This window comes from Sorghum bicolor, chromosome 2 (assembly GCF_000003195.3).
Source record: "Sorghum bicolor cultivar BTx623 chromosome 2, Sorghum_bicolor_NCBIv3, whole genome shotgun sequence".
Lineage (NCBI taxonomy): Eukaryota > Viridiplantae > Streptophyta > Magnoliopsida > Poales > Poaceae > Sorghum > Sorghum bicolor.
The window spans coordinates 74,240,313-74,252,791 of NC_012871.2; the positions used below are offsets into that span (position 1 = coordinate 74,240,313).

General features: G+C 42.8%; 1 protein-coding gene across 1 annotated transcript; it reads left to right on the forward strand.

The window, feature by feature from the left end:
• Positions 5,921-7,812, forward strand: LOC8079379 (transcription factor MYB61). The gene is made up of 3 exons (XM_002461042.2): positions 5,921-6,204; positions 6,440-6,569; positions 6,685-7,812. The coding sequence occupies exons 1-3, from the start codon at positions 6,072-6,074 to the stop codon at positions 7,565-7,567; spliced, it is 1,146 nt and encodes a 381-aa protein (XP_002461087.1). The 5' UTR covers positions 5,921-6,071; the 3' UTR covers positions 7,568-7,812.

Below are 12,479 nucleotides of genomic sequence, written 5' to 3' on the forward strand. Positions count from 1 at the left end.
GGGCCCCAAGTCCCCGGCCAACTCGTGCGTGTGGAGATGGATCGGAGCTAGCTGTGCGCGCGGCAGGTGGGACGTCGCCGTGCGCGTCCGCCGTGGTGCTGCGGTGGGGTGGAGTGGATGGACAAGGCACAAGCGCACGCCCCCGTCAGACGGGACGGGACGGGGGGGCCCTGCGATGCATGCATGGCCCTGTTGCTGGTCGTACGGGCCGGGGGACCTCCGTCCGACGATCGATCCGGACCTGCATGCAGGCGGCCCTGGCCGCCTGGCGTCGTCGCCCGCCCCCGCCCGCCGCCCAGATTTAGCGCTAGCTAGCTGCGCAGCATGCCCATGTGGCCATGTATCACGCATCACGTTCACGTGTGGCCGGGTGTGGCTCCTGGAGCGCACTCGAGCTCTCGTACCGTGCTTTTGATTCACAAGTCTCTCGCCGATCGGGTTGATGAGGATTGATTTCGATTGTGTGGCGCGCGTACGTCGTCTCCAGCATTATTGCGCAGGTAGTGGCGGCTTAGCCGCCCACCTGGCCAGGGTGGAACGAGTATCGGGGTGACGGCTACGGTACGGTGGTGGGTCGGTGGTTCCTCATGTCTCGACGTACATGGTCGTTGTACCAGCCTGTAGTCCTGCACGACGCATGCGTGCATGCATGGAGATCCCAGGACATATCGATCGGATATCATACCATATACCACAAACTACGGATAGCCAGCTGATGCACCGAGCTAAGGCCTAATTTAGCATTGCTTTATTTCACCAGTGAAGTCGTTTTTTTTTCTTGATCATATAAAAAATCTGCGCGTCTTTATATTAAAGTAGAAAAAAACAACACCACCATATGGAGTTAGAAGAGTTGTACATAAACGCTTAGACTCGTCCTAATGTAGTGAAATCTATAGTGTTATATTAGACCAAATTGTGACGCTGGCTAAGAGGCCTATATATGCCTGAGCAGCCAAGCGGCGACAATGAAGTCGTTTTTTTTATTCATCTCTATGGATATGTCCATCGATGGAGCTGAAATAGTTTTGGTATGCTGTTTGACCAAACGAATTCACATATAGAACTCCTTATTAAATCACTCTAAGTTTGACTAAATTTATTTGTTGAGAAAAAATTAACACTTATGGTATCAAAGAAGTAAACTATAAAATCTATCTTATGTTGCTCATTTGATATCTTATACATCATCTGTTTTCTAAAATTTAGTCAAGCTTAGGATATTCTCGCTTAGAGCAACTAAAAAATCCACTATAGTAAGATATGTACTACTACTAGGAAGGCTTTAATTTGCAAACGGAAACGGAAGACCAACATGCAAATTGCAACACAACGATTTGTCTACCGTCCACACCCTTTTTAATTTGTCAGGGGAATCGATCTGTAAATGAATTTATTGAAGCATATGCAACAGCAACATGCATGTGTATATTCACGGCGTAGTTTTGGCGATATCGACGGCACGTTCTATCGCTGTATATGCCGCGATCCAATTGACATGCATGCAATTGCATCCACAAGCAACATACACAATAAATTCTGCTGTTCACTACTGTTCTGGATAGGTGAAAGCAGCAATCATAAATAGAGAAAAGACGACGACACAGCTGCGTAGATGCAAATTGCGAAGACTTTTCTTTTAGACATTCAGCATGATGTGTGCTCGATTATATGCATATACGCGTGATTGTGCAGTGACTTGAACGTGACATCTGACATGTATATATAGCGTTACTACGCAGTCGCGGTCTAACGCATGCATGTGCATACGTACGTATTGTAGCTACAGGAGTTTTTAAGCTATATACGTATGTATATATATGCTAATAATTGGATCACCAACCGTTATGAAGATAGAGAGAAAATTGTGTTGACAACAAAATGAGTCCTAATATGGACTGTTGCGAACAATGGATGGGGTCGTACGGTAATAAAAACTACAACTTTTTCGTTTGAGCTTACCTGCGAATCTACTAGATATTCAGCAGTATTTTTCTCTTATAACAAATTAAACAAATCATGGAACAATGTTCTTCAACTACGGCTTTTCAGCCAAACTAACAATAGTGAGTTCGTTGGGGCGCTGGCCCAAGTGCATTGTGTTGACGCGCGCGCACACACACACACCAAGGGCTAGCACGACCAATGATGCAATGAAAACAACCGAGGGGTTAGTTAGGCCCATATTGAGCCTATTATTCGTGTGGTAGACTTCTAAACACCTCCTGCAAATGCCGCCAATCTAGCCGGGAGAGATGACGGACAACAAGGTAGATAGAAAGTATAGCAAAAGATGATGTGTTGTGTTTTTGATGATCGAAAGTTGGAATACTCAATCGAACGTGACTATCTCATATATATGGGGGGAGGTGGTCTTATATCCTAGTAACAACTTACACAAATCATTGCTATGTCCATTAATATAGTTTTAGATGAGCTGTTAGTATTGAAAGGAGCATGTCTCGTGATTGTTGAAACATACACATGTAATTTCATCTCTGTTTCATGTTGATTTCCACGATGACATAGCATTTGTGCTTGCAATAAGATAGGTTTTAAATAATAACAGATAGAAGTGGGTAATTTAGAAACACATACAAGTATAATGTATGGTCAATGAAACTTTCATATAATAGGATATGCTGGTAATTTGGATGCAAATCTTTTAGATGAATTAGTTTATTCTTAATAATGGCAATAGGGGTAATCTAGACGTAAATTAAAAGGGATACTGAAAGTATCAATTATAATGGCAAAATGTGTAATTTAGATGCAAATTTATGAGTTATTACTTTAGGTTGTGTTTTATAATGACAGAGCTGGTAATTTAGATTCAATTTAGAGGATTTCTTTATGTGTTTTTTTCATAAAGACAGACCATCTTTTTTAGAAAACATATTAGATCTAATGTCTACTATTATTATATTATTATTAATGATCATGATGATTAGTCGGCCAAATTCTTTCTTATTTTTAAAAGAATTTTTAGAATTTATCATTTTTTTTTTCTCGCGTGTCTAATGAGGATTCATGTAAAAGCTCCGATCCGTTAATTAGAGTTTTCAAGTACATCTGTTTAAAGCTTTCAAGTAATATAAGATAGGATGACCTTTTAATCGAAGCTGGCCGGTATAGAGTCTTGGTTCAGCACGGAAGCGTGCATGAATTGTCAATTTTTTGGTGCGTGTTTATGTCGTGGAAATATATATATATCGCTTCACACGCTTATACCGAGCATGATATATTCTGTCGGTGTGGAGGAAGAGGAGGAGCAGGAAATATATATATAGTTTAATCAAAAGAACACGTGCGACTCTATATGCTGCCCTGTCTTGAGGTAACAAAGCTGCGGGTAGCGACCCGAATCCTGCCAGTGAAAACGATCTGTTTCCATTCAGATCATCCGAGCCACCCAGCACGGAATCTCCAGCCTTGTGCTTTTGTGTGTGTGTGTGGCCAAGGGAGAGATCACACGCTCCGTACACATTAACAATCACTAAATATTAGAAAAAACCAGATGAGCGAAAGATTGCTGCATGTGTACTCCAAACACAGCCAGCAGGCTCGAAAAGGGCATTTAAAAAAAAGGCCGCCGTCTCGTTCGTTCACTGCAGCATCAACATGTGGTTACCACTGGTTTGTCGTCTCTTCCCATCCACACACCCTGCGCTGTGATGTCTCCACTCCAAGTACGATCCGCATATGGCATCAACCCTAATCGTGCCTGCCTGCCCTGCCGCCCCTACCTGGCTGCCCCTGTTAGCTAGCCCACCATGGCCATAATTGCCTAGATTCTGCTCTAATTAATCGCAATGAATCGTGGACAGCAATGGTAGTATAATATATAGATGCCCATGCATGTGTTGCCATGGTGGCGGCTGCTAGCTTCGGCTTGCTTGCGCTGCAAATAACTGGTGATGTCATGAAGTGATGTTAACGCAAAGCGGCCGGCAGGCCGGGCGGATCGTCGTCGAGCTAGCTGTGCAAAGTCCAGGCACAGGTCCATGCATGCACTTGACTCGCGTCGCAGCTGGGCAATCGATAGATGCTCGGTGTCAACTGTCAAGGGTGAGAATAATTTGGCTGGAGAAAGTGCAGGTGGAGTAGTGGGGAGCAGAAAGGAGACTCCTCCTGCCCTACCAACGACGACACAACTCGGTGGATAGTTAAAGAATAGTGTATACTTTTTTTTTTCGTGATTAAGCATAGTGTATACTTTTTTTAAGAAGAAACACAGTACAGACAACCACATGCTCATGTACACATATAATCTTTATACGCAATCACACTCTACCTCTATGCGTAGTTGGACCCAAAAACCATTTGGGCCGTTTGTCACCATTGCGTTGGCTCCCTCCTGCAAAAGAAATTCTCTCCATGCCTGATGTGATACATAACGCCTCCTGAGCAACACGGGTTAGATCTTGTCGACGTGGCATGATGCTCTTCCCCAACTGATCCGTTCATCGAGTGCACACTCTATAGAGCTGTCTCGCTTTTGGTAGAGCCAATTAATCAAGCCCTGTAGAATCAAGATTATTGGAGCACAACATCCGGTTGGCGCTGCACGAGGGCAACACACACTTCGCTTCTCTTCCCACTCCTTCGCTTCTATCCCCAATAATGTCCTCTCCTTCCCTTCTCCCTAGTGTCGGATCCAACGCTCGGTGACCCTAGGTGCCTACTCGGGCTTTGGCTCTAGCACATGCTAGGCCTTTGCTGCAACATGCAACATGATCAGTAATTTGAGATTCGCTTAGGTTCTATTCACGTGCAAAATCTACCGCCCCTCCTCTCTCTCTCTCTCTCTCTCTCTCTCTCTCTCTCTCTCTCTCTCTCTCTCTCTCTCTCCCAATCCAATGCCTTAGCTTTCCTAGATCTAGATTTTGCTTCGTACATGGAGGTCACCACATATGGCGGCCAAAATGCCATGGTTGTGCCCGCTTCAGGTGGAGCACACTTGACAAGGTGGTGGTAGCATGACGTGTGGGTGGTACAATCGCACTGATCGATGACGTATAGGGTCGTATTCTAGTGGTTGAAGTTTGCAGGCATGTACAATCTGCTAGACCTACAAGGGATCATGGATCTGGCGTATTGGTGGCAACACCTTTGTCATTGCTGCTAGTGGTGGTCTCTTATTGGGGATTTTGCGATCCTTGGGGCTCGACTTCTCCTCTTGCTATGTTTGTCATATGTTGCTCATAGACTTGGAGGTGATGTGGTATCTGGGTAAAATCTCTACATGGTCTTTTGCTCCGTTATTGAAGATGGTGGTGCTATAATGTTATGGTGCATCGTTCCCCATTATAATAAAATTTGCTAGATCTACATGTTGTAGACGCCCTAAATAGACCTCTACTACAACATGTAGGTAAATAAATGCGACTCAATATAAACAATCAAACACAATTTCACTAACATAGCTTTTGAACAAGGGGGGGGGGGGGAGAGATTCCTCACCTAAATTCATTTCAGGCTTCCAAGGAAGCAGAAGTAACAACAGAATTATAGGATAAGATATTACAATGTTTATGCTAACTTGAATTGTGTCATTATAAGTCTAATACAAACTATGGTTCATACAAGCAACCGATCACGTCCTAAGTGAAATGTTGTTTACGATACCCTACCAAGTGCACGTACATGACTTTCTAGAAAATGTTAGAGCCTTTTTGGCGCATCATTCACGAATCACGACAACCTTTCTCTCTCGTAGAGAAGGTGCAAAAGGGATCGACGAGAGAGAAATTAAAGGAGATCAATCGAGCTGAAAAGTGAACGGGATCATGAGGTGGAACGAAGACAGAGAGGGGGTGGATTGTGCGAGCGAGAGTACACTGATCACACTCGCTACAGTATGCAGTACTGCAGGTACCTACTTGAGAGCGACCTCCCGCCCGCCCGCCCGCCCGCGCCCTCTCTTTTATACCCCACTTTCTTCGATCCCATCCTCTCTCCCTCTCCTCACTGTCGTCTTCCTTCCCAGGGCCAGCGAGAGCTTCGTTCCGGAAGGCAGCAAGCAACTGCCGCAACGGTAGCTTGCTAGCTACCTCGATCGGGCGCGCGGCATGGCGAGGCGGACGAGCGGCCCCAAGAAGAAGCTGAGGAGGGGCCTCTGGTCGCCGGAGGAGGACGACAAGCTCATCAACCACATTGCCAAGTATGGCCATGGCTGCTGGAGTTCCGTCCCCAAGCTAGCAGGTATAGTGAGTGCTAGCTTACTAGCTAGCTAGTATATATGTACCGTGTAGGCACCTTAATTAATCTGAATTTGTTAATTGGGCTCCTCTCATAAAGCAATGCCTGTCAGTGCTACTTGAATTGAATTGTGTCCAATTTGTTTCTGTTATAAAAAAACCTGTGAAGATGCATTGTTTGCTAGCTAGTTGAATTGATTGGAATTCGATGGTTTGTGATGTTTGCGTATGTCGATTAGGTCTAGAGAGGTGTGGGAAGAGCTGCAGGCTGAGGTGGATCAACTACCTGAGGCCGGACCTCAAGAGGGGAGCATTCTCGCAGGAAGAGGAGGACCTCATCATCCATCTCCATTCCATGATGGGCAACAAGTAGGTGACAGGCAATTGCAGGCCATGCACACACATCATTAGCAAAAGCAGAGAGATCGCCAATTTAATTACATTTAGCTGCTGCTGATGAATGAATAATGATCGGCCAACACAGGTGGTCTCAGATTGCAACGCAGCTGCCGGGGCGGACGGACAACGAGGTCAAGAACTTCTGGAACTCGTACATCAAGAAGAAGCTCCGGCAGCGCGGGATCGACCCGGCCACGCACAAGCCGCTCCCGCTGGCCGCCGACGCCAGCAGGGCCGCCGCCGCGGGCAGCAGCCGCACGGCGGTGTTCAGCGACGCCGAGCTCATCCTGTCGTCGACGACGACAGCCGCCGCGGGGCAGCACATGCCGCCGCCGCCAGTGACGGCAGCGGCGGCGGAGAGCTACGACGTGTACAGCAACAGCTACAGCCGCAGCAGCGGCGGTGGCGGCGCGAGCGACGGCTCCCTGCAGTCGCTGTCGGGGTACAAGTACAACAACAGCAGCAAGCAAACAGCGGCAGATCACTTGGGTGCCGCAGCCGCCGCGGGGTACCTGCAGGACCCAGCAGCAGCCGACGCGCTGTGCTGCGGCCCCTCCGGTGTCCCGGCGGTCGTTCTCCCGTCGGTGTCCAGCTCCAGCACGCTGAACTCGATGGCTGGCCTAAGCCCCGCGGCCACCACCACCGCCACCGACGAACAGTGCAACAACAACAACAACAACTGTAGCAGCTGCAACAACGGGTTCGAGCTGATGTCGACGACGCCGCACAGCTGCTGCAGCAACCACCACCTGCCGTGGCTGGAGCTGGGCACGAGCGGCTACGGCGGCGCCGCCTCCGCCGGCGTCGTGGACCACTACGGCGCGGCGCTGGACGAGCTCAAGTGGTCCGACTACGTGTTCGACGGCTACGGCGGCCAGCCGGGACAGAGCATCTACGGCGACAGCAAGGACGCCGTGCAGTTCGTGGACGCCAGCGCGCTCAGCAGCAGCAGTTGGTGCTTGAATTGATCCATCGTCGGCCCAACGCGCTCGGCGGCGAGCAATTAATTAATTAATCGGCCGGCCGAACAATTCCAACTCCAACACAGACACAATTACACAAACACTTTATACGTGTGCATGTGCTCTCTTACGAATTATACGATTGATTGATGTAGCTCATGCATGTTTGCATTTGGTGAGCTTCGATCTGGTTTGTAAATTAAATTTCGTCTTCTTTCGGATTGGTTTACCGGGCTTGCGTTGCGTGTTAATTTTCCGGTGCGATCGTCGGTCGACATGTAGAGTGTGCATATGGTGACGGTGATTTTGAGGGTGACGATATATATATATATATATATATATATATATATATATATAAGATTATATATGATATAAACATATAAATGAGAGGTGTTGAATTAAATTACGTGGTTGATTATTAAAAAAACCGTGTGATTGGCCAGTAACCTCTCTGCTTCAGCATTGGCTTTATCATACCATGGGTCGTCCCCCCGTTTTTTTTTGGGGATGGTGTAGGTGTTGATTCTGACGTCGCCCGTGCTTCAATTTGGTTATGATTGTATACTACACAAAAAAGTTTTTTCTTCTGCATGCACAACTTTTATCGTCTAGCTAATAATGAATATGCTTACGATCACAATTATAAGTGTGGATACCCCCATGGATTGTAGAAGCTGACTTCTAAAAGCTATAGACATTTTTGAGTGAAATTATTATAGTGCCCTCGTTCTTTATATTACTGTGGGAGAAAGGGTGGGGCAAAATAGCCTTTAATTAATGTCTCTAGAACTAGAAACTTAGCTTACCCGATTATGGAATCTTGAGGTTTCTAGATTCCAGAAACTGGCTATAAGATATGCATGGCTATTTAAACGTTCCTACCTAGATTCTAGAAACCGGTTTCTAAAATTCTTTATGAATCCAAATAGAATCTTTAGTTTATCCTAAGTCAATAATTTACTAAAAACAAAATACTCTTCAAACACAAGGTTGATGCTACTAGATACAAAATGAAAACTGTAGAATTATCCATCCTCCCACTTGATGCAACCTTTATTTACCAACAATAAACTATATAATTAAGACGAATGTATGGGGTACTTGACTAGAAGTCGTCATATTTTTCATGTTACGAGCCAATCTAACCAAAAATATCATCAAGACCAACTGTATAAACGATGGATCAAACTTAATTAGGGATGGACTATGTTTCATTAAGGAATTATAGAATTTTATCAAGGTTATATGACCCCATTAGAAGGCCCTAGACCTCAACCTGTTCGCTGTTTAGGGCAAATTAAAACAACCCTTTATTCTTCCCCTTTGGTGTATCTTTCTCTTACAAATCTCCCCCATAGAGTTAAAGTTCTTCATATGTGTGTTCATATTTTTCTAAATTTATTCAAGATTTTAACAGTGTTATATATTCTTCTAGTGGTAGCTAGATGACGTGTTCATCCACAGTAAGGCATTCGTGATGGCTTCATCAATCTTAAGATCTATTGGCTTCGATTTTTCAAGATACTCATAGAGATAGGGTGCACATTTGTGTGCTCGTACTCATATGGGTGAGGTGAATACGTGTTTCTAAGCATTTGTATTTGTCCTATGATTAGATAAACAAGTCGCTCATTCAAGATCCATAAAAGGAACTTCAAGAGTCTCTTATTCATATCCTTCTGTATTAATAGAAATAAATATTTTAGTAAAGAAAAATATCCTCCAACAATTTTTAGTGAAGAAAAATATCCTCCATTTGGCATCATTTGTAACTCTCATTTCAAGTTTGGAAATATGAAATTAATTGTGACGTTCAGCTAAAATTTCATTTTTGAATTCAAATGCAAATTATCCTTTTCAACACATTAATTACTTCCAGAAATAGTATTGCACGGGGACACAATGTTTCCTGTCTGTTTGGAAGCCTACGGGAAATGAGTTCATGTCGGTTTGGAGAGCCCGACAGGAATCTGAACTCTTTTCTTCCTGTTGGTTTTAATATACCAATAGGAAATTAAATCTCTGCCTGATTCCTGCCAGTTTTCCACGACCGATAGGAATTTAATTAGATTCTTGTTAGTTTTCTAGAAGCCATCAAGATTAAAAGTAGCGAAATTTCGCTGCTCTTATGGTGGTGGCACCTATATTTGTGACTAAGTCATAACCTCAAATGCAATGGACAATGTCTGTGATATGACCTAAGAAAGATGACTTTTATTTCATATTGGCATGTCAATTCAAATTTATTGGATGATATTTAAGAATGGGACCATATACCATATATATAGCGCTAAACATCTTGGACAATTCCAAGCCAAACACAATTTTATGAATTAAGAATAACGTTCATTTTATTTGGTTATTATAGAGGTGCAAGCAAAGCTGACACTGCTTTCGTGAGAATTAGACCGTTGGACTGCGATATTTTGTATATGTTGTTTGAGACAACCTACAAAATTAACCATGTAACCGGGTTCTCGAGCTAACCTTCTTGCAGGCTCCGGCGGCCAGACAGACGTACACACAAGTCGCTGTAGCCTGATAGGCTCTGTGCTTTGTTAGGTTACTAAATAAATCCCGACGGCAATTCAGCTATAGGCCGCCTGCACTGCATGCATTGTCATGCGTTCGTCGTCGCTAGGACTACCATCATGTGTAAGGCCAGACATATGCAAACTTTATTTCGTTTGATTGCTGACGCTTCAGTGAAGATAGCACTTCCTGTATAAAAAATGTTTGTAACAATTCAAAGTTTATTTAGTTTGATTAGATTTATTGAAAATAGTATCAACATTTATATCTTTAAATAGATATAAAGTAGAAAATATTGCATAAGTAGTCAAGTTTATAGAAAAAGAACAATCTTTTACTTCTTGAAAAATAAGAAGTATTGTTTTTCGATGGAGTAAGGTATGTGTACCTGCCTCGTCCATCAAGCTAACTCTGATTCATAGTCACACAAAAAAAATCTAACTCTGATTCATATGACAAACCAGATACAGGGGCACTAGAATAAAAAAAAAAGATACAGGGGCACTATAGAATACTACATCCTCATCAGCAGCCGATCCACATGCATCCAAAATCCATGAATGCACGGAGAAGGACGTTTTCTGGTCCACGACTGTGGGCTACTGATATATAACTTATTAAGTTGAGCAAATATGCATCATGCTTGTATATACATATGTATCAATATATGCATATATATAAGTGTGTATTTGGATAAACATATTAATTATATAATATTATACCACACATTATCAATATATGCATATACATGGGTAATCAATACTAAGATTACATCCACTTTCTCGTTCGTTTAAGGCAGATTGGCCTGACGGATTGTGGCCGCATGTTTTCAATGCAGATATGAATAAAAATATATGTTCGTTTTGCCCTGACTTTGCCCTGACGTGGAATCAAAATTGGGCCGGAACGAAAACTGATTTCATTTTTCGTTGTGTCCGTGGCCCGGAATAGAACCGGACCTCCTACCATCTGGATTGGTTTCTTGGGCTGGAATGAGTAACAAACATGGATCCACTCATTCCTGGCCTGGAAAAAAAAATCAGCTTCGGGATTCAATCCTAATTAAGTAAATAAACGAGGCCTTACAGTGTTTGAATATCCTGAACTTGTCGACATTTTCATTGCTCCACTAGCTTTATACCTTCGAAACATGCATGCTTCAGCTTCTACGCCTTACCTTCCATGCTCATAAAAGTATACTACCTTGAATGATCCCTGATATTAGAATTCTCTATTGCCGCAAGGAATGGTACATCGATACTCAGTTCTACCGGTGGTTCCGTCCATTTCTTCATTCCCTTTTTTGTCATTTTTCTTTTGTATGCTTCCCGACCCGTTGGTTTCAACTAGGTAATTCCTGGAGATCGGACTTTAGATTTTTCACACAGTTTTGTATATTTGGAATTTTTTTCTTTACTAATTGTACTATACATTGACTCTTTATTTAGGTATTTTTCCTTCCAATTATGTGAAATCACATTACTATTTTTTCTAAATTTATTATTGTGAATTTACTATTGTATTAGATATATATGGACTCATTGGTTTAATCTGAAGCGTTACATCGTCATAAAATTCAAAGGTATATACTGTTCTTCTTTTTTCCCCCTGATTACTCTCATAATTACCGTGTCGCTTGTCGGTGGTGGCTTCTTTTAACGCTATTGTATATTAATTAATATAATAGATACTCATCAACACTTATGTAAAAATCAGCCAAGATCAAGCGGAGTTTGGACTTCGGAGACTGCCCATGGCCTAAGGCCTATGCTCAGAAAAGCCACTGATGACTATATATCCGGTGCTGGATTCTACATTTTGTCAGTTTTTACGTTTGGATGCGCAGGCTGACACTTCACTCTTCATTAAACGTTGACGTTGCGACAAGAAACATGTATTTTGTCAATGTTTTTTAGAATCTAGAATTAGTGTTTTTCATGTATTTTGTCAAGGAAGAAGTCCATTTTAGGTCCCTCAACTTTCGCGAAAGTCTACTTTTCATCCCTAAACTTCAAAACCGGATAAAATACATCCCTTAACTTTTAAAACCATACATATTACGTCCCTGACATGGTTATGAGCGGTTTTAAAGGCAGTTTTGTCTTTTTCATTTTTATTTATTTCCATTGAATATTTGTAAAATTATAGTAAATCACATAAAATTCATAAAATAGTAAATATGATTTTGTTGGACTCCAGCTAAGTAGATATACACAGTGAACATATAATATGGTATGCTTTAGTACAAAGTTTTTTGTTGTGGCTTTAGATCTATGTTTTTCTATAATTAATTCGAATAATTCATAGCTATATGTTGTATGGCCCAATTGTGGTGAATTTTTTATGTTGTGCTAATTATTATATGTTTAAACTATGATAAAAATTT

Coding starts and splice junctions, on each gene's coding strand:
- LOC8079379 (XM_002461042.2), top strand. CDS start 6,072: ATGGCGAGGCGGACGAGCGGCCCCAAGAAGAAGCTGAGGAGGGGCCTC. Junction 6,205..6,439: donor TTCCGTCCCCAAGCTAGCAG/GTATAGTGAGTG, acceptor TATGTCGATTAG/GTCTAGAGAGGTGTGGGAAG. Junction 6,570..6,684: donor CATTCCATGATGGGCAACAA/GTAGGTGACAGG, acceptor CGGCCAACACAG/GTGGTCTCAGATTGCAACGC.